Source organism: Pangasianodon hypophthalmus, chromosome 15 (genome assembly GCF_027358585.1).
Source record: "Pangasianodon hypophthalmus isolate fPanHyp1 chromosome 15, fPanHyp1.pri, whole genome shotgun sequence".
NCBI lineage: Eukaryota > Metazoa > Chordata > Actinopteri > Siluriformes > Pangasiidae > Pangasianodon > Pangasianodon hypophthalmus.
Genome location: NC_069724.1, coordinates 1,465,214 through 1,488,868, shown reverse-complemented (window position 1 = coordinate 1,488,868; position 23,655 = coordinate 1,465,214). Strand labels below are relative to the sequence as shown.

Here is a 23,655-nt window from a genome sequence, read left to right as displayed (position 1 = left end):
GTTTTGGTGAACTTCTGAAATACTCAAACCACTCCATCTGGCACCAACAACCACACTATAGTCAAAGATCTCATTTTTTCCCCTAATGCTTGACATATACATTACCTGAAACCTGGATCTGCATGATTTAATGCATTGCACTCCTGACACATGATTGGCTGACTGGATGATTGCATGAATGTACAGGTGTACAGGTGTTCCTAATAAGGTGCGTGTTTGTGGATTTATTATATCTCTCAGCACCTACAGTGTTAAACAGTGTAGTATTAGTATCAGGTGAATTAAATACTGAGTACATTATGTGTCAGATTGGGAGAAGTTAAAGGTTTTGGAGTGAATAAACGTGTAATACCGGAAAAGTCCAGAGGGTGGAAGTTGGTAGCTGGTTCAGTAAGGCTGGTGTAGGGCAGGTGAAGCTGAGAGGGGCAGAAAACATGCTTTGTTCATCTTTACACGACTAAACACAGAGAAGTGTCGCTGCTTAAAGCTTTTCAGTGTAACTGTAGGAGCTCAGGAGTGTGTCATCATCCTCATCCTCATCATCCTCCTCCTCATCCTCAGCACCACCACCACCACGGGACGGAGAGGACGGCAGTCAGCAGGCAGAGCAGCTCGGAACTCCGCGCGGGAGAGATGCTGCGAGCTCTGCCCCTGCCCCTGCCTCTGCCCCTGCCCCTGCCCCTGCCTCTGCCCCGCTGCACAGCACCACCGAGCTGGCTCTGCTCCCATCCACTCGCCTGCTGATCGGTTTGTGCACGAAGGGAACCGGAAACACCCATCCGCATCCTGCTCAGGAGTCCCGGTGTGTCTGTGCACCTTCACTCCCAGCTGCTCCTGGGTTCGAGAGGAGGTGGACATCAGAAGAACCCGTGTGTAGTGAGGTGCAGTGAGGTGCAGTGAGGTGCAGTTCCCTCTCTTCTCTTCTCTTCTCTTCTCTTCTCTTCTTTCTCTTCATTAAAAACATCATGCTGGACTAGTGCTGGATGAGAGGACACTTTTCACCATGAGCACGAACGGTAGGAATATAATAATAATAATAATAATAATAATAATTATAATAATAATAAAAGGTTGTGCACTTCTCTGACAGCTTCATGCTCACAATCAAAAATGCAAATCAGTGTTTAACTAACATGTGCAGTGTTCATTTACAGTGTTGCTCAGTGTTTAAATGGACTATTTAATCAGGGTGTGAGCGATACGATTTCTGTCCACAAGGCAACGATTCGATATTTGACGATATCACCAAATCTGCTACGATACGATACGAAACATTTCGATTCGATTTGAACAACTTTGTGCAGAGTCTGGGTTCATTCTATGGTATGGATTATACGAGCCTGTTAAATGATCTGCACATCAGGTTAAAAACATGATTTTTTTCCCCCAATTACTATTAGTATTTATTTATGTCATTTTAATAGCTATGTGCTGTTCATTGTTTGTATGGGATAAATCAGAAATGTCGTGAGTTCATTCAGTACTGATGGTGTTCATGTAATAAAACAGATGACAGTTTGGCTGTTATTTGACCACTGGAGGTGTTAAGCCAGCTGGGTAGTTATTAATTTAACCCTGTCGGTGTTTGTTGTGCTTTTAGGTCTTGCTATAGCAGTATTGGAGTTAGGGATGCACTGAGCACTGTGGCGGATATTGCATTGTCTTGTAGATATATTGATATAATTTATGGTGTGAACTAATGACGTTGACTGACTCAACACAGATTACGCACCTGAACATATGACACATCTTGTCTTAAAACACACCACCATCACACATCTAATGTGGAAGATCCTGACCACAGAATCTTTTTGACTCGGTTACTAAGCTGATGTCATTATCAGATATCGGTCCACATTTACAGCTCTGAGATCGGTATTATGTCAAAAATCTAAGAACTGCATTCCTAGTGTGTGTCAGTTCTGTTCTGCGTGTGTCATTTAATTACTGTAGAAAAACATTTCACTCTATAGGTGTTCACCCACATGTGCAATGTCAGTGTGATCGCTCTCCAGTTGTGCTGTCAGATCACTTGCAAGGAAGCTCGTGTACAGGACTTTGTGTGGATTATAAAGAGAAAACTATCTTGTCTTCCTAACCTGCACCCAGGATTTTTAGGATAGACTCCAGATCCACTGTGACTCGATCAGGAAGAAGCGATTGTTTTTAACATGTTCACTGTCCAGTTTCGTTGCTCACTGTAGCCTCAGATTCCCGTTCTTAGCTGACAGGAGTGGAACCTCATGTGGTCTTCTGCTGCTGTAGCTCATCCTTCCTTCTCAAGGTTCGACATATCATGCGTTCTGAGATGCTTTTCTGCTCACCATGGTTGTAAAGAGTGCTTAATGTAGTCGGCAGTCTGGTCATTCTGCTCTGACCTCTCTCATCAACAAGGCGTTTTTGCGCGGAGAACTGGATGTTTTTTGTTTTTCGCACCATTCTGTGTTGTGGCTGTTGTGTGTGAAAATTCCAAGAGATCAGCAGTTTCTGAAATATTCAAACCACCAACAACAGTCTGATGTGTGATGTGAACATGAACTGAAAATGACCTGTATCTGCGTGATTTTATGCACTGTGCTGCTGCCACGTGATTGGCTGATTGGATAATTGCATCAATGGGCAGGTGCACAGGTGTTCTTATTAAAGTGAATGTAACATACTAATGAAAAGAGCAGTAAGTTTATAAGATGAGATCTTATATGTTATGTATCAGAGATGAATAACCACAAAGTTAAGAACCAAAGAAGTTAAGATCGCTTTCAGTGTTCTTGGACAAAGTACAGAGTTCTAAGTCACTTTGCGATTGAAGAACATTGGTGCATTATAGACCTTTGTGTTGCTAACTTTCTGGAGAGTTCTGTTCCAATACTAATCTCACACCTAATTTAGTTAATAGATACCTTTCATAGCCAGATGTGATGGAACTGGGGCTCTGTTAAGAAGCATCCCTGATGCTATGGCGCATAGAATCCATTCTAATCACACTTCCTGATAGTCGAGTTTTTTTATGGCGTAGTGTCAGCGACAGATTGCAAACAGACGTCAGTTTTGACACACAAGCGTCTGCAAGCAGTGAGCTGGTTTACAAATGCAACATGTTCTCATTATGCCCGTGCCCTATGGCATTTCCACACCGCCTGCACTGTGTAACGCAGTGAACCAACGCAGTGCGTGTAAACTCTATGTAAAGTAACAAACGTTAAGGTAAGGCTTATGTGATTTTATTTTTCTGAAAGCTAAGGAAACCTCCTGCACTTTTTTTTTTTTTTGCATGAGATAAGGTTCCAGTAAGTTCAAAACTCTTCAGTCTAAAAAGCCAAGTCATTAGAGGTTCTTTTTGAAGTAGAAATAAAGGCTTCAGCAGTTCTTCGCTCCTCATGTGTACCAGATGTGAGCGGGATTCTGGTATTCCAGGCAGGAGTTTTGGCTGAGCGTGTGTATAATTTGTGTAGAGCGCTATCTCAGTCTTGCTAACCTCTAATTAGGTGATTAACTAGTGGACCAGTAGGTAAATAATTCACAGCTGCTAATATTATTATGCCTCTCTTACTCTCCTTAAACATTAAATGGTAGAAATGCTCGTTTTCAGCTCTGGATGATTAAATCATTTATGACATTTTTTTTCTAAATGGTAAATCGTGCTTAGGGAAGAATCAATATCACACAAGCCTACTACAACTCATTAACACCATGTCAGTTCAGCACTAGTTATTAGTTCAGTCCAGTTTCCCTTTCTGTTTGTTCAGGAGACAGGATGTCGGAGTCGATCAGCACACTGCTGTAGGAGTGAACGTATCTTTTGCAGTTACTTTTGTAGACAAAGTTAGCCACAGGCCGCATTCCCCGTCTTGCTCCTTTCCTGTTCAAACTGCACAGAATTCCTGTGTGCCCCTAAAAACAGATGTTCTGCAGGCACCACTGGAAGGCATACTTTTCCGAGAGCAATTTCTTTTAATGGTCTTCAAACACACTGGTCTGATTAGTCACAATAAACAGTATATTTGAAATACAGTTTGGAATAACATGTAAGATTTTGACGTTCGATGTGAACATCATCTGAAACCTGTATCTGCATGATTTTATGCATTACGCAACCAGCCAATCATGTGGTAGCAGCACAATGCATAAAATCATGCAGATACAGGTTTCAGCTAATGTTCACATCAACCATCAGAATGGGTAAAAATGTGATCTCAGTGACTCTGACCGTGGCGTGGTCGCTGGCACCAGATGAGCTGGTTTGAGTATTTCAGGAAATGCTGATATCCTGGGATTTTCAACATTACCTAACAGACATATATCTGGAAATCTTATCCTTTCGAAATAGTACTTTATCATCCAGAAAGATGTTTCTAAAAAGCAGAACCTGAAACCAATAAACTTTAAACCTGGAATTCTATGTGCTTTAAGCCATGAATGGGATTATAGTCATCATTGTGTTCCATCAGTGGTGGATGGATGGCCGAAAAAAAGCTCGCATTTCAGTTAAGTGCTGAGGTCACAGAGAAATACAGGCACGTGCTGCAGCTCCATGTGCTTCAATGGAGATCGTGTAATGCCTCGCATTCTTTCATTAAGCTGCAGAACTTGCTGATAACAGGAACATTGCAGGGGGTGTGCATATACAGTGTATGTGTGTACTAGTATATACATTTAATACGGCTTATATGCAGTATAATGCAAACATGAGTGGCATTACATGCACTATATTCAGTAGTGTACTGTATGTATACTGTGTATGTGCTCAAGGAGTGAAGTGAATTACAGGGGCTTAAACACAGCATCATGGCTGGCTGCCTGCCAGAGCATTCAGATCAGGAGATGAGGGAAAAAACCTGCTGAAAGAGGGAATTTTATTATCAGCCAAGCATCGAGGTTACTACAACCCACTGAGCAGACGTGAGCAGCTGAGCAGCTACCACCCCCGCATATGTTTTTCTATTTACCCATATTCCATATTACGATTTGCTTTTAGATCCGAAGAAGACTAAATACAAGGTTTGGAAATTTATGCTGTACGAATCCAAAAATATCACTGGCAATATCCTGGGTGAAAACACAGGCAGGCAGGATTAACACAGGGCAATAGAGGGAAAGACGTGAGGAGCAAAACCAGGAAGTACAATTAGAAACAGAGAGCAGGGAGGGAGCACGAAGAACTAAGGCTTGGACTTAAGAGGACAAAGGCACACTAAGACTTTGAAATGAGACAAAGAAACAGCAGGGTATAAATAGATAAACGAATCAAGGGCGAGACACAGAACAGGTGAACACAATCGGGTAACAACCTAATGACAGGACAGGGGCAGAGACAGGGCTGTAACAGAAACAGAAGCTCATAGCAATGCACACTAAAGAACATGATGTGAACCCAAAACAACACAACATAAAATATAGGTATTATAATAAAATAATGCTTAAAGGACTCCAGTTTGACTCTGTGAGCACTGTGGCTCACTTCGTAGTTCTGATAGCAGGTCCAGTGAACTTTTCTGAACTTTCTGGAATGTAACAAACCCAAAAACTAAAGCAAAGTTGCTAAAATATTCTTAAGTTTCTATTGTTGTTAAAAGTATAACTAACATTTGGGAAAGACTGTATTGTTTTAAAAGATAGCTCCCTAGCTTACTCTGTCACGTTAGATAGAAAGCTTTCCAGAAAGTTCCACAGAGCGTCTGGTTGAGAGCGATGATGAACTCGAGTGATGTAGCTGGGGTTGAGGAATGGTAGAAGTTCAGGAGGTGAATAAAGTTATGTTTTGCAGATTGCTGTTTGTTATAATTTCTGAATGAAAAATGACTTTTTTTCAGTGTCCTACAGTGCTTCTAGGGCATAGTGGTAGAGTTCGGATGTAACAGACCTTTTTTCACAATTGGTCATATCCGGTAATGAACAGTAGCATTCCGGTTGCCACTTCGAAAAATAAATAAATAGCTAGCTCCATTTTTTCACAAATGGCTAGCGAGCTAGTTGAACACAGCAGCAATAAACTAGCTATATACAGTATATATTTAAGCTTTGCTTTTGGCATGAATGGCATTCACCAGGACACAACCTGAAGCCCTCGAGCCCTCTGTATACACACGTGGGAAAACTTGCAACTCTAATTACACGCTGTGACTTGAAGGATGAGAAGTTCACCTGTTTCATCCCCTTTTCCACTCATGTCTAGTCTTCGTCTTCTCTCTCTGAGTGACCATGGCATTTCACCATCCATAATGTCAGGCTGAGTAAGTTGTGATGACAGACACATCTCTCCACTGTGTCTCTGAAGCCTAATAGAGTGTGTTGCGTGATTTTTACCCTCAGCTGGTGGAGAGTGAAACTCAAGATGGTGTTCAAATGTGCAAAGATTCTCTCTTTTTCTCGCTTCAGGATGTGATGAGCCATTATATTTGTCCAGTGTGAATTCAAAGTTGAACTTGGCACTGCTGTAAGCCGTGCATCATGCCTCTGTAGCTCTGTTATTATGGTTTACGTGTAGCTCTGTGATTTCCCACACACAATTTATTCTTTTATTAAACAAGGCGCAGCATCAACACTGCCTGATCCGATCATATAGACACTGCACGCATGACTTTTCAAGCTCATTGGTATCATTTGTGTTGATGTTTAAAAGATTTTATAGACTGGCTAGTAAAGGAATGAACTTGTGCTTGCTTTGCTCTCAGAACACAACAAAATCCAGTGCACATTGCTAAATCTTACACCAAAATAGTTCCTTTAAACCCTTTTCTGCCTGAACTTTCTTTTTAAAATCTTAGCTCTGGTTTAAGATGTCTAAAATTGAACTTTACAGACTTTACTCGCCCTGATTTCAGCTCTGACAAAACCTTTTAATTGAATCATTGAAGCCCTGGAGGTTTTACAGAACGTATGTAAATGTTACTTATTGTGCATGTATGGATCATCCATGGCATCATCTCGTCAACTGCCTTGTAAAGACCGCCGTACGGACAGACTTTGAGACGTCATTACGGAGCTGCTTTATGGCACAGTAATTACAGCTGGCCATGTGGACATGTCGTATCGTAATGTCCATGTGTTGAGGCTCTCTATGACAGGTAAAGTCTGAAAGCTATTCATGTAAATATTTTCAAAATGCAATTACATCTGGACTCTTTTTGGAGATACTTTAACACTGGACTCTTGACCTTTCAAGCGCGAATATCGTTTCTTTGAGGCCCTTATAGGCCTGAATGTTTAACATTATTAATCTTAATGCTTGTGATCAACTTACACATTGATTCAGGGTACTCCGATTTTTTAAAAGTATTTTTTATTCTGAAGTCCCTGAGCTGGTGATTACTGCTTGGCTATATAACTATATAACTAACAAATACTGACAGGTTTTGAAAATAAAAAGCAACCCTTATTTAACAGCATTTTTTCTTTTTTCCTATGAGAATCATATCTGCTGCTCCTGCAACATAAGAATTAAAACCTTCTGCTCCTGAGACTTGAAAATTCCAGATACACACCTCTAACTTGCACACCTCACTAGTGCATCAAAATATTTCCAGATGCTGCTTTTCTTTTTCCTATTTTCTGACTGACTCCATGTATAAAGAATAACTGAGTATTCATTTTAGTATTGGAATTCTCCTAACTCAAACAGTTAATCGTTTCATCAAACCGGAATGAATACTGCTCTCAGCTCTGCATGGCTTCTTCTAGGAGGAGCGATACAGTATATTACATCCAGGAAGTTTACCAGTGCACTTTCTGGACTATAAATCAAGACTTGTGCTGAGTAATGCTCTAACTTACTGCCCCATTACTATCTGGAGTTGTTTTATTAATAGCTTGCTTAAGGAAAGAGAAAATTGCTTGTGCCTCTGAGTGCCCGGTGCAAAGCTGTATATCAGGAGAACCGGGATAGAAGACAGAGCCGCTCCTCACAGGATCTGGCAACATTCCTGAAGTTTTTATGTGAATGTCGTCAGCTATATCGGCTTGTCATTGGTGGGTGTCTATGACGTTGCCATGGTGTTTTATGGAAGTTTGTGGCTTACCTAGCAACACCAATCAGGATGCAGGAAGCAGTCAAAGTAAATACAGAAGGAGGGTGGCAGTTCCGGAGGGTGCCACCCTGGAGCCTGGCGCTAGTTCTGTGCCCAGATGGCAGAAGAGTGGCAGAAGCAGTGGCAACACAGCCAAGCCACACTAAAAGCCACCTGGGATGTGTTTGTGTGTGAGCAGGATTATGGGACGCAAGAGGCACTTTAAGGACATGGAATTTTTAGTAGGATTTATTGTTATTCCTCTCACCATGGACAGATGTAACGTTATATGTAACATAACCTACTTCCTCTAGAATCACAAACTATACAGCAAGCCCTACAGGAAAACAACACTCTACTGCACAGATATAATAATAATATATACTCGGATTATATGAGTCTTTGATAGAACATGTAATGTGACTTTTTGTGCACTTTTTGTGGTTTTGTTAAAAAGCACCTTTGTTGTGCACCGAAGAGGCTGCTGAGTTCATGCGCACCACCATCTTGGATCAAATGCCTGAGACAGAATTTGACAAACATGTTATTATGCCATGTGTTTAGTGTGGGATGAGTTCCAGAGCTTCAACTTTTAGTTGTCTAATGACAGACTTGTGCTGCTATTACTACTTTTATTGTAATGCACTATTGCACTTTGTGTCTATATTTGTCTATATTTATCACTATCTTTTTATTTCTACTTTTGTGTTTTAGTTTTAGGACTATTCTACTAACCAGATTTCACTGTACTTACAATTAGTATTTTCTATTCTGTGTAATATCTAAGCTACTGTTTGAAAATTCTCAATCCATCTGCTGTTCAGAAGGAATGTCTGTGTGAAAACAAACCCGCTGTTACCAATTCTCCCATTGCGTTACGGTTCCTATGGTGACAACCTCCGTGTGCTTTTGGTCAGTTTTTGGTCCTGTCTCCACCCCCTGAATCCCGCTCCATCATTTGCTTGTTACTTGACTGTGTGGATTTGTTTTGTATTAGTTTGTGATTAGTTTGCACTTTCATACACCACTGTATCTGTGAAACTTTGTGTCCTATCATGCATTCGTGTAGTGATGTTTTCTGTCTGCTACTTGATCCCTGCTATGGATAATGAGTCTTTGATTGCCCACAATCAACAACACACTGATCTTACGCACTTGCGTCCCGTTTTCTTGAACCGAATGTTACGTCGGCGATGGTGACACTTCCTGAAACGTTCTTGAGTATTGGGCCAAGTGTGAAAATGTATATTTCAGCATCCTATAGCAGGCATGACTTGAGATGCTGACAGAACACTGGTGTTCATTTGGGTCAAGTAATGAAATCAGTTTAATTAAATGAAGTTCTGATGATGTTTTTTTTCTTCCAGGGTACTTCCACAATATTGCTGCCAGCACTGTGTGATCATTTTTAGGTGTTAGATACCCTATCCAGTCAATATGTCAGGTCTGATAAATGCCTCTGCTTGTACCTTGCCAAGGCTACAGACCCACTGCATAATCACACACTGCATCATGGTCTGTCCTTAGAGTTTATCATACAGCTACAATTATTTCTAAAATTCTGCCTTGATGTTTGCTATGGCTTGTAACTAGTGTTAGTGTTATGTTCAATATCCTACAAACCCACCACAGTGTCAGTGGTTTGAATCGATGCTGCAGTAAACAGTTTTCTGTTTATATTGTGTTTCAAATTACTGCTGTCTTTTGACAATTAATTTTACAGCATTAGCTGCTTACCTAAGCTTAATTGCCTAATAATGGTGTTAATTATGTAACACCAGACAGGCAATGCTGATATAGGAAAATATATATTATACTGAAATGTCTTATTCCCCATATACCAGAGCGATTTGCCCAATTTTTACTTTATTAACAAACATTACACCTTTTAACTTTCTATAAACAAGTTCCTGTTCTCGCTTATGTTATAGCAGCTATAAACTGTCATTCCCTCACCAGCCTCTCTCTCTCTCTCTCTCTCTCTCTCTTACTGACTGTTATAAAGCACTGACACTGGAGGCTCCTTCCATAAATGTTACATAACATCTGTCTCCATACAGAAAACTTCACCATATCAAAGATTATATGTTTTTTTCTTCTTGTTAAACAATAACACTTTTTAAAAGTTTACATGGAGCATCCGCCCTACGTGTCTCTGTTACTATAGAGACAATAACATATTAGAACAAGTGCATTAATATAAACCTGTTATTTATTGCTTCAGCTGGAACTACTGCTATTCAAGAATTCAGCAGATCTGTGGTATAAAACTATATCTAAAAACACTGTGTGTAAGTTTTCACATAGTATAAACATGCGTCACATTTATCAGCGTACATTTTTCTGCCAGCAAAGCAAAGGCCTTGCGTGTGTTTACTAGAGGTAGCTAACGAAAAGTGGTAGGGCAGAAAGTATAGGCTAGACTTGTCAGCTCCAGTCTAAACCTACAATTAGCTGCCCACTCTCCCACTAAGCATGTCTTAATGCTAATGTACAATCCACTGACAGGAAGCTCGCCCGATAGTGCATCGCTTCATCTGCAGCTCTTAGAAGAGCACCAGATCTCTGTAATCCTCAACAGCGCCTTTCCATTTTCACATGGTTTCTCAAAGACCTGCATTTTTATCCAGTTTTACATATAATTCAGTGTTTCTGATCATTTCTCTCTCTCTCTCTCTCTCTCTCTCTCTCATGTCTGTCTCTGCTTCTTCTTCTTCTTCTTCTCCTCTTTTATTTTTTTCCCATTTTCTCTCCAGTTTGGTCACCAATTTCCACCCATCAGTAAACTCACCCCTAAGATACAACAGCTACGAACTGAGCTGAATGAGGGCTAACGTGCTTCTTCCGAGACAAAACAACTGCACGCTCATGCTGCATCAAATAGTGGCGTAACACACTCGAATTAAAGAACTATCTGCTCTCTTCCACATACATGAGCTCACAGAATTTCATGATTGGCTAATTATCCCTCATAATATCTGTCACATCTGATTCCACCGCTGATCCAAGAGCCAGTGCTTCTTGTCCTGATCCGACTCCAGCCTGGACTATTTAATTTGTTCATTCACGCACACTTTGTGTAAGATTTTCCATCTTTTCTGTATGGAATTCAGAGCGTTATTTTCCAATTCTTTACCTGGTTTCAAGCTTTTCTGTTCTTTCATGTTTGATCTTCTACTTGAGCATGATTCTGCCTCCATTTGGATTTTTAATAAGGATTAAGTCTGTGCTTATATCCAGGTGATAATTTCTTCCATTGTGGTAAAAATCCCTCATCTTGGCTGTCATGTGCATCTTAGTGATTCCGTGCTCTTGTGTAAAGTGAGGAAAAGTGAGATTTTCAGAACAATGTTCTATTGTTTGGTTATTGGCAGGCGATGGCGAAGATATTTTAGATGCCACCCACTCTTGCTTGACCTTTACTCACTTTTGCTAGGTTGTGAGTGTGAATACAGTATGGATGCTGCATTTACAGATTTCATTGCTAGTTTCATTGGTTCATATCAGGACATCCATTTAAAAAGCCATCTCAGAGCTGCTGAAAAGGCTCTCACTGATGAAGTGGTCTGCAGTTCCTCTTGATCTTTCGAAAGAGTCATTAGCTAGAACTGGCAATCTGCCTCTATTATTCAGATTATTTTCAAGTTCTCTTGTATATAATACTCATACACTATACTAATACTCTCTCAGTCTTCATTGTGTTCTTTGTGGTGTGGATTCTACAAGGTGCTAAAATCTATGCTCCATGGACATGATTGCATCACATAATGGCTACACATTCACGCCACAAAGCTCCCTCTTTACTACATCCCAACAGTGCTCTATTGGATTCAGATGTTCATGGAACCAGTTTGAGATGACTTTGTGACATTGTGTGTTATCATGCTGGAAGCAGCCATTATGAGATGATAAACTGTGGCCATAAAGGGATGCACGTAGTCAACAACCATACTCCGTGGAGTTCAAACGATTGGTATTAAGAGGTCCAATGTGTGGCAAGAAAACATTCCTCACAGCATTACACCACCACCACCAGCCTGAACTGATCACACGAGGCAGGTTGGATCTATGGACTCGTGGTGATGATGCCAAATTGTGACCTGACCATCTGCAGCAGAAATCGAGATTCATCATACTAGCTGATGTTTTTCCTGTCCAGTTTGGGTGCCCATCGTAGCCTCAGATTCCTGTTCTTGGCTGACAGGAGTGGAGCCTGACGTGGTCTTCTGCTGTTGTAGTCCATCCGCTCAAGGTTTGACATGTTGTGCATTCTGAAATGCTTTTTTGTTCACCACTATTGTAAAGAGTGTTTATTTGAGTTACCCGTCAGCTCGAGCCAGCCTGGCCATTCTCCTGCAGAACTTCTGTTCACTGGATGTTTTCCATGCCATTCCTTGCAAAATCTAGAGACTGTTGTTGCATGAAAATCAGCAGTTTCTGAAAAAGTCAACCCAGCCTCTCTGACACCACAAACCATGCCACGGTCAAAGTATACAATCCCACTGATGCTTCAAGTTTTGATCTGCCCCTGGCCTTGTTGACTTAACGACGATGACTTCAAGTTAAACCCCATTTTTCTCACATTCACCTTATTCTGAAGCAAGCATCAAATCCCAACACACCTCCTGCAACACTGAAATCCGTTTGTGATTCTACCAGCCTACGTTACTGCTGTTAGCCACTGCGCTTCTGCTTATAGCAATGATTATGCAGCCTCTTAATGTAAACATTTTGTGCTACTCCAACCCACGCAACACTTCTTATTGGAACAAGCGTGAGAAAGACTACCATAATAATTTGAGTGTTAAATGAAATTGAAGAAAATTGCTCAATTATTTTGAATTTAATATCCCACAGACATAATAAGTATGAGAAACGTGGGTGTGTGATCATACAAAATGTGAAAAAATATCACTTGTTCGCATCTTGTCCCATTCCAGTATACTGACCTTCAAGTGGTTTAAGTAAGCTGCTTGTTGGAAGTAATTTATAAAAAAAAAAAAAAATCGTGAAATGACTGTTCCTCTAACTCATTACTTATTAATGTGCGTCCTGCATTTGTTTTATAGAGCTGGCAAATCCTTGACTTTGCCATGTTTGCCAGTCGGAGTGTAATGCTTTTTGTTGTGTGCTTAATCCGGGTGTAATGTGGCAAGATGGAGTGGCACGTGCCGGTCTGCCAGCATTGTTGAAGAAACAATAGAATAACTGACAATGAGAACAGCTTCCTGCCAAAGCAGATGAAGAAATTTAATCACACAGAAATTGGACGTTAAATCAATGGACATTACATAACACCACAGTGAGAGCTTATTTGGAAAAACAATAATGTTCAAACAGATATTTAATGTTTTTTGTGTGTGAAATCCTGAGTTCTACATTGTATTTTGTTCTCATTTTTGTTCAGTTCTTTTTCTGTCCAACAATTGTTTTGCATAATTTCATAATTTTGCATAAAATGCATAATTTCATAATACATATCTAGTACCTCTTATATACTGCATGTGTACCCTCTTTAATTTTTCAATATTTGCATGTATTGATTAATTTTCTATAAAGTTTGTTTATGTGATTTCAGACCTGCTGTATTATATATTGATTTTTTTTTTAAACCATACTTCTCGTCATGTGGTGCAACCATCCATCACATGGCATGGCATAACCAATAATTTCAGTAACTGTATTAAAATTAAAAATAACACATCTAAGATGTGTGGCTGCCATATTAATCACTGAAACAGTATATTTGTTAAAAAGGCGGTTTGTTGTTTTAAAAAAATCTGTAATGTGTATGAACTAGAAGGCAATGTAGATATAGAACATAAATATACTGTAAGATCATCACTTTTATTTATAGAAATACTATATAATAATGAATGTTTTTCTACAGATGTTACTTTATCTGTCAAGACTGTAAGCATATTAAGAATATATATTATTTGGAGAGTCGCACCACATGATCATTTTTAAGACTGTGGCTAATAATTGCATGTTTTTATATAAATGTGTACACCACATTCCAAATGTTGAATTTTTTAAAAAAATATATTTTATTATATTTATTATAAAAATATGAATTTTATATTTTTGACCCATGTATTTTACATTAAGACATAAAAGAATATACATTATGAGACAACTATTGGAAAATCAGTAACTTTCTATTAACAAAAAAGGCAGCTGAAAAAAAAAAAAAAAAAAAAACACAAAATACAGTAAATACGCTAGCATGTTAATATTATAAGCTTTCGCTCCCTGGTGCATAAAGCTTCCCTTCTTATCCTCCCAAAGTCAGCCTCACCCTGCTGCTTCATAGTGGTCACAGATGTTGCAAGATCATACATCTGATACAGCACATCTGGTACAGCTTAAGGATCGTTCTACTTGTATTAAAAACTAGTACCTGTAACTAGTTATCTTCTGCTGCAAAGTATCTGCTATTGTACCTAAAGTGGACTGATGTATTAAGCTTTTTATTCTGTATATATGAGTGACATCAGGATCCATTTATTTATTTATTTATTTATTTGGTACAGCAGTGTGTGACGTTGTAAAGCATGCATGCATTATATTATAACGAACAACACATGACAGAGCATGCTGTTATAGGACAATAATCCAGTGTGTTATTTTGCTTACAATTGTTTGTAATAAATACCAAAAAACATAATTAATGAGAGCCCCAACTCTGGTCCAGAAAAGATTGCTAGTTCCCTGCTCATGCACTCCTGATTCAAGTCCTCAGTTCTTGCACAAGTGTGTTTTCAGAGAAATCATCAAGCTGTGCTTGTCTCCGAGACTCCAGACCCAAAGGAGGACAAGCAAATATGTCAATATTTTTCACATTTTCTAAAATCTTTTCTTCTCTTCTTTCCACAGGCCCCTACCAGCACCCCAGCTATGGTGGAGGAAGTGGAGGCCATGGCCAAGACTCCATTACCTGCTTCCGATGTGGTGATATGTGCAAAGGAGAAGTGGTGCGCGTGCAGAACGTCCACTTTCACGTCAAGTGTTTCACCTGCCAGGGTATGGAGCTCTACTCTTCCTTCACCAAATCACAATGAATATGAGGGTATGAGACAGGATTGTCTAGTGAAGATTGTTATAGAGACCATTAAATCATTATATCGCACAAGTCTGTAAGATGGAAGAACAAGATCAAAGTCCTGCTGTGTAGGATCTGTAGTCCAGGTCAGTGTACGTCCGGCTGCTTTTGATCTGGGACACAAGTCCCTGAAAGCCCGAGGTACCCAAGCATGCAATCCCATAATGCAATTATGCTGAGGACCCGTCACTTGTGACATGTCAATAAAGAAGGTCTGTGCTGCTCCATCACTGCACCAAGTCATGCATGAAATCGATTTTCACTTCCCAAACAAACAAAAAAACCCTCCATGAGTCACATAGCATGGTGTAAGTCTGGAAGACTGAGTGTTGCTCATAAGCATAACAACAAGAAGATGTCAAAATGTACCAAGATCATGATGGCTAGATGTGGCCCATTCCTATTTATACCATATCTAAAGCACTAAGCACAGTTTCCAGGAGGAAAAAAAGCACTACAACATCACAGATCCTCCACCAGATTTAACGCTTGGGTCCTTTTCTGTATAAATGTTCTTCGTTTTATACCAAATCTACCAGAAATATAGCCAAAAAGCTCTCATTGTCTCATCTGACCACAGAACCGGGTTCCACTCAAAGGTTCAGTAGCATCTAGAGAACTCCAAGCATTTATGTTTGTGATTAGATAAAGGGAAAATGCCACAGTTATATCACCGTTATATTATATTCCCCCATTCTGATGTTTAATGTGAACCTTAGCTGAAACCTGCATCAGTGAGATTTTATGCATTGCACTGTTGCCACATGACTGAGCATGAATACAGGTGTTCCCATTAAAGCGGCCAGTGAGTGTATATACAATGGCTTATATATGAGACTAATTATGAGAATCAGGTACAGAATTGGGCAGCTGTACTGCTTTAGAGTGTAATATGAAATAGTAAAAGATCCTGTTAGAGGGAAAGCAGATGCAGGAAAACGGAGATAAATCACTCTTCCAAGCTCCTGCGTTCTTCTGTGCCTTCTTCTTACCTGAGTCGCTCTTTCTATTCGCAAAAGGGCTGCTTTCTTTAGAGCAGAGTAATTACTTAAAGATATTGATCCAGCTGTTTTAACAGCTGTACGATCTTTTGTCCTCAGTGAACAATCCTTTCAGGTTTAAAAACCTTCCCAGGGCAAAGAAATGTCCAGTGACAAATTACATTTGCATAACGCTGACTGGCACTTACCAGCCTTCATTATTTATTACCATCATTAGAATTTCTGGATGAAACCTTCCTTTAAATCACCTCAAGTCAAGAGTTCATACATCATCGTCTGCTTCGTCTGGTGCCTCCGCAATGCACAAAAGCACAGCTGTTTTGGAAAGACAGTACGTTATTGTCAGCTCGGACAAGGAAGTAAATTCTAGCCCGAGTCCTTGGACTGCGTCTGAGTTGTGGAACAAGTGACTTCTGGGAGCTGCGGTCAAACAATGGCATTTAAGAGCTTTGTGCAGAATTTCCAGTTATAAATTCCACAAAATGCCTGGGAGAATCTCTGTTTTTTGTCTCTCTCTTTCTCTTCCTCAAGGCTGCAGGGCAAGGCATTAGCAGAAATGACCCGAAGATCCGAAGCAGGAAGAGAATGATTCATCCAGTGTGAAATGATCACACAATTATCTAAAAAAAAAAAAAAGGTTCATCATGAGGCGTGATTGTCATCGAAAACCCATGAGGATTGCTGTTCTGACCAGTCTTGTCTCATGGCTGAGATCGCTAATTAAACCTTGTCTTGTCTCGTTTATTATTTATGCACTAGATTGCAGTTCCAGTTCAGTGGACGCCAAAGACGGATTGGTTTTCCGTAAGCGTCCCACATGGTGAACTGAATAATGTCTTTGCCATTTTGTTTATCTTAATATAACATTCTTGAAGAGCAGATTTGTTTTGATTTGATTTGATTTGATTTGAGAGAGATTTGATTGAAACTCTCTCTCTCTCTCTCTCTCTCTCTCTCTTTCCTTCTCTTCGTGGCTCGTGCCTCAGGAGTTGCTCTTCTATACAATGCCTCCATATGAGACAGATCAATAAACCTGGCTCAACTTGTCCAGACTGTTAGATGAATTAGACCATGTTGTGTGCTGGGAAAGAAAACACTGACCCAACATTTATTGTTTTGTCTTTAATAGATCAGGGAATACTTGAGCTCCTTCCTCATTTTTTTCTGTATTATTGAGTCACAGTGCTGACAATGGGACTTATTTATCAAGCTAGATACGAATGAAATAACGTTCAGAGGAGCATTTACTTCATTTAAGAAATTGAGTGCATCCTGTTCGGAAAAATTATCATATCCTACGAGTGCTTCTGAGTTTGTGTAAACTGACATTTAAAGAGACTGACTAATGCAAACCTCGATTGATTGGCATCAAATTGATTAAATCTGTGTTTTGCAATAACGACATTAATTAAAGAAATAATAAATATCAAAAGAAAAACAATAATTTAAAAAAAAAACCGCCAAAACAAATGCATAAATTAAGACAAACACACTGCAAACAAAAAATAAGAATAAATCATGATTAAAGGAAAGGTTATCTAATATTTCTCATTATGAGATTATTATCGAACAAATATACAACCATCAAACCCATTTATAGACATATTTACTCAATTTAAGCGTAAAATTTTCTTATTCCGTTGGCAGATAATTTTACTTCTTTCTAGAAATCAACACTTTAAAATAAGTAAAATATTCTATCTGCCCATTTCAAGACACACATAACAGTTTCCCTGTGATGTGTTTGTGGTTCATGATCACCTCGGTACAGTGTAGGTCACTTTTTCCCCATTTTACGTCACTTAATTCACACCTATTTCATCTTTTTGTCCAGATTTCAGTCTGTTCAGGTGCTGTTATGCTGCTAATAATAATTTTGTAGAGTCGAAATAACAAATCCCTTTTCTTTCACCATTTTGTCCTCAGTTTGTACTTTCACTTCTTTGCGAGCTTTTCCTTTTATTTTTAGTTTTGTGGGTGTTAGTAATGCAAATGAGCCGTGAACGCGGTTTGCACTTTTACCGTAATTAGCAGTCACTGTAATACACAAGAGTACGAAGAAAATCAGAAAATCTGGTGGAAAATTTTAACAAACACTTCGACACAGCTTTACTAAGAAATTGATGTCTAAAGCCCATTGAGAGCGTAATCCTATAACGCTTTAAATGTGTCTCAGACTGTTTTTTCTTACCCATCATTCTTTTCCATGAATGTAAAGTAAATCTGCTGTGAGTTCATAGCAGCAATTCTGTTCAGTTACAGGGATTTGTTTCATTACAGTCAAGCTTCATGCAAATCAATTAGGAATCATTGCTGTGCAGTTTGTTTCCTGGACAGTTGAAGGTGATAAACCAAGGCTCTCTCTCTCCCTCTCTCTCTCTCTCTCTCTCTCTCTCTCTGTAATAACAGCCATAAACTGAAACACGTCCTGGAGCTTTTTAATTGTTCTGGATAAAGAGTTCCCAAACTTTTTGCAGCCAGGGAGGCTAAAATGAATTCCACAGTCCCCTCAGTACAGATTTATTTTATGAGAATATCCCAACTAATATTGATATAATAATATTAGGCTCATTATTTCAGTGTGTACAATAACATTCTGGCTATTTATTGGAGCCATGGAGCTTTTTATTTCTGAACTTTCCACTGAAGGAACACATTAGGACCAAGTTGACATTATTTACTTCAAGGCTAATAACTACAACTTAATAACAACTTTAATAACTTACAGTATATGTGTATATGTTATTATACTGGATGTGTTTTATGGAGCCTACTTCTCTAGACATTCTGTCATATTTCTCTGACTCTCATTTCCTTTTCCGTCTCTCTCTCTCTCTTCTTCTTCTTCTTCTTCTCCTTCTCTTTCCAGCTAAATGAGCTATTTTCAGGATAATTGTACAGCACAAATTTAAGCAGGACACTCTGCTTCTTAGGGCCAGTGGCCATGATATCTTTATGCTGCATAAGAGAGGCAGCGTAATATACTAGATTTATATCAGTATTGTAATAAATCCAGTAATGGATGGAAGTGAGGGAGAGAGGAAGCGCTTAACGATGCCATCTCTCTCCATCGGAATATGGGAGTGTGTGTGTGTGTGTGTTTGTTACTGAGAGTCAAGCTGTCAGATTCCATCTCTCTCCAAGCAAGCTAAACTCGGCATGACTGCTCTTCTTCCTGAAGCTCTACGCGAAGCTTCAGAGCATTCAATGGATAAAGTTGTGGACTGGAAAGCAGTCTCAGTTCTAGCTGTCCAATGGAATTAAGGAAGTTTTTAATGTGACGGTGAAATATAACAGAGGTGTAATGATACTGCGTATCGTATCGTATCATATCATTCGATACGTTGGTTTTTTGTGTCTTGCTCATCGGACAATACTTTCAACAGACATAATAAAGTTTATAAAATTATTAATAAAGTTTACTCAAGTCCACAATCCATCCACACAAACACACACACACACACACACACACTTTCGTTCGCTTTCTCTGCTTTAAGAAAACATTTTCTGTAATCCAGGTGAAAGAAATTATTGCGGCGATTGGGAAGCTCGCAGCCGCAGATATACGATTTAGTATAGAACAGTACGCAGGACTCAAAGCCACGTCTGAGCCACGGAAAGCCACGTGACTTCAGACGGCTTTTACTCCGGATTGGAATAGTTTTGCAACAAGGTTTTGCGTGGAATTAAGTCAATTAAGCACAATGACTTTCCAATGTCAGAATTGTTTGGGTTAGTTTCAGAAGTAGTTGGGGTGGAAATTTTGCTGAGATCTGGCAACCCTGTACACCAATGAAAGCTTGGCCAGAGAGCTAAAGTTTAATTAGCCATGTTTAATTTTGTTCCAGTTTAATTTTGTTCCAGTTTTACGTGCATTGTTGCTCTATTCACATGAAGTTAAAAAAAACGGAGCCATTCTTTTGCCTTGTGGTTCCCTGACTCTTTGGAACTTGTTTTTAAAACTTACAAAACTCTTTGGCTAATCGTAGTTTAGTGTATAGTGTCATAGACTTGCAGCAGTTTGGTCATGTGACCAGGTTATGAGGAAAGAGAGATTAGGTCTTCATCCACACTGACGTCTGTTGAAGTGAAAGCCTCTGTACAGGTACAACTTTGTGGCCTTAGAGCACAAACAGGATTAAACTTGTACCCCACCCTGCATATTTTCCCGTATTTGGGTAAAATCAATCAGAGCTGCTTGTTTGCTTGATTGACAGGTCTGTTTTTACAGACATTATATCCAACAAATCTCATACTGTTCCCATAATATTCAACTTGTTAAAACTTGTAGTGCTCGACAAAATAAATGACAGATGTGACAGTTTGGAACGTCAGCATGACAGACTGGATGTTTTATACATTTCAGTAAATGTAAAGAGTGCTTGCACACATAACGCGCCATTCATCTTTATTCGCTTGTGATCCGCAGCCTGGCAATTGGACGTAGTGAAAGCCTTTTAAAACCAGCCAAACCTCAAAGCCTATAAAGTGTATTGACAAGAAGGGCACTCTCAGTTTCTGAGTCGTGGCTTCAGCCAGCTTCTTGTGCAAAGTCAGACGTCCTGTCTACAATCAGTAATCAGTAGAGGACCAAACATACTGACTTGAGGAAAATACTGCCGCTGATAATTCACTCGAGTAAAAGTAAAAGTAGCGAGAAAAGAAAATGACTCCAATAAGAGGAAATAAGTCATCTGAAGGAAAAACCTCCATTATCAACAGTACATAAAGAAGGATAATGTTTGTTAGCTAGCTAACTTAACCAAACGCTGTTGGAGTTCCAGTAGCTTACAAGTTTCTTTAGCTAGCTAGCACATGTTAATTCTACGTACACATTATCCTGAGCGTCACCTACAGGCTGTAGCAGCACTTAGCTATACATAACACAACATGTGATCGCTACTGAACATCGAAGTGTTCACAATCGTCTGTCCTGAAGAGAAGACCCATGGTGGAAAACTTCCTGACTGATACAGCTTCTTTTTCTTTATTAAATCCAAATTATATTGAGCGTCCATCATACAAGTCAACATGTGATTGAGCTGTTACTATAGAAACGATACCATATTAGAACTAGAGCATTCATTTAAACCTGCCATTTATGTCATATAGAGATGTTATTTATGCGTAGAAACAAATGCACGCTTTCTGATCTGAGAATTCAACCATGCTGTGGTATAAAAGTGATTTAAAATGGTATCTTGGGTGTTTATTTCTGTCATCATGGCAGTGTTTCCTAGCTGCAGGATGCTTGTTGTGATAACGTAAAGGAGTGTTCTTCCTTTCGCTGTTTTCCTCAGAATAAGCTGTGTGTATTGCCCGGTCTCAAAGGCTTTCAGACTTGCTCGAGCATGTTGGATGAACACTGACGGGTATGTTTTGTTTGTGGCATCTCAAGATTTCGAAGGCGTTCGAGGTGCGTAATTGCATAAGAAAGATTCTTGTATGAGAAACTTTAACAAGTTGACAGATTTTGAAGATTGTGGAGCTCTCATTTCACTTAAACAAACACATTCAACACAAAGGTTGTCATGCACAGTGTTCTATAATCCCACGACGTCACTAGTCACGTTTACATGGACACTTTTTGTTTCAATCGGAATGAAATCAATCAGATTGATTAATCCGATCGCAGTGTTTACAAGAACGCTGAATAAAGTAATCGGGTTGATGTGCGCGTTTACATGACAGAATCGGATTTGATCTTCTGACATGCGCACAGTGCACGAGCACACGTTTCCCTCCGTTCCAACACGCAGATACTAGCAGCCACTCTCTTGCCATTGCTTCTTTTTTTTGTTTTAAAAAGCAGACTTAACATTTGCTTATTTCAGCTGCTAATTAGAAGACGATGAGCGCGTGATGTTTTGTGCGGTACTGCGTGTATTTATCAAGCAATTAAAACGCCCCTTCCCGAGCCCAGAACAAGGCCTCTGTGGATGAGGGTCCGAAGCAAGGACCGGTGGGACAACGTCGTCTTGCACCACTTCCCAGACGAGGAGTGGAAGGAGAATTTTAGGATGACACGACAGTCATTTATGACACGATGCTCAGTGGTGGAGGGGAACATGGCACCTGGTGAGGCTACGGTCAGAGCCCCAACACCGCTGACAGCCGTGCGTCATACGTCATTACGTGATTTGTACGTCATTGCACATGCGCAGAACTATCTGGTTTCATTTTCAGTCCGATTTAGTGTTTACATGTCCTCTCCATCGGATTAGAAAAGGTTTAAACCACCCCTTACGATCCGAATGAAATTTTAATCGGTTTTGGCCAATTTATTCCGATTGACATGTTTACATGTGACTTTTTAAATCTGATTGTGCTTCTAGTCCAATTACAATCGGATTATTAGTGTCCATGTAAACGCAGCTACTGTCACATCCTTATCAACAGTCTCTTCTGCATCAGAACCTGAATTTCTTATAGGATCATTATGTTGCTGATCAATGGGAAGAAGATTATTAATTAAAAGTGCATTAGGCAAGAGTCACAAAAGAGCCCATGTACACAAAGCTCCACCCCCAAAACCTACAATGGTGAACTACATCGAGTTAGCTTTAGTGATGTTGCTTTTACCTTTACCTGTCCAAGAGCACTGGCACTAAGACTGTGTCCAGCTCCAGCCCCTTAAGAAATTACTGCATCTTTTAAAAACGCTGCCAGTGTTTATTCTGGTTTCATTGGGTTTCTTTTTTTCACATTTTTGAAGCACAGCGTGTTTTTTTTTTTTTTTGCTAACATGAGATTTATCTGGCTGTGCTGTGCTCTTACCGGTTTCAGACATGTTTTTTTTTCTTTCTAAACAGACTGATATGGGGGCAGAGTGAAAGTGTCTTGGGGGCGTGTCTATAAAAAAGACACCCATGTAAACATAAACAAGCAGGTCATCATAACCCACAGTTTTCCAAGGCCATGCTAAGGCCATAGCTTTTATTGAGTTCTACATATTTTCCAGGTTATTTATACAAGTAAGAAAAAAAATCGACTTTTGAGCAGAATATCAGGATAATTCGTGCTCTCCTGTGAGAACTGTTCTGGCTCTGGCTGTGGCAGGAATTAGCCTCGTGGCTCACGCGCCCAATATCATTTGCATCGCCCGGTTGTCGAAAGGTCAGGATGGTATTTGATTCCTGCCGACAGAAGCAAAATAATGTGCATATGAAGTGTGTGTGTGTGTGTGTGTGTGTGTGTGTGTGCTTTGAGGGTGTGGGGGACATGTTTTTATATCTTGGTGGAGACCAAATGTCGCCATGAGGATAGGAATATCTGACAGGTTTGACCTTGTGGGGACATTTGGATGGTCCCCATGAGGAAAACTGTTTTTTTTTAATACTAAAATTGTAAGTTTCATTTAAAAAACTCAAAAGATTTGCTTTCGGTTATTGAGCGTGTGTGGGTTTTCCATGAGCTTGATGAATGCTCCCCCTCAGCGGTGTAAGGTTGCTCTTTTATCACTTCCGCCTGCACTCAGAGAGCTTTCTTCTTTCCTACTTGAGCAGATCATCCATTACTCTGACACACAGTAGTAGTTGTGTTACGC

The 23,655-nt window shown here is 39.7% G+C and overlaps 1 protein-coding gene across 8 annotated transcripts in view; it reads left to right on the top strand.

Moving 5' to 3' along the window:
• The first annotated feature begins 389 nt into the window (after positions 1–389).
• Positions 390–23,655, top strand: part of LOC113541460 (actin-binding LIM protein 3) — a 71,501-nt gene continuing 48,235 nt past the window's right edge. For 4 of the 8 annotated variants that reach the window (XR_008303910.1, XR_008303914.1, XR_008303912.1 and 1 more), the window contains exons 1-2: positions 390–1,016; positions 14,883–15,029. Coding sequence is in view for 1 of the 8 variants with exons in the window: in XM_026938424.3 (XP_026794225.2) it covers positions 1,004–1,016; positions 14,883–15,029 (160 nt within the window). In the remaining 7 variants the exon portion in view is untranslated. Of the gene's footprint in view, positions 1,017–14,830; positions 15,030–23,655 lie in introns of those variants that run through there. The other 4 variants (XR_008303916.1, XR_008303915.1, XM_026938424.3 and 1 more) reach the window with 2 other exon arrangements.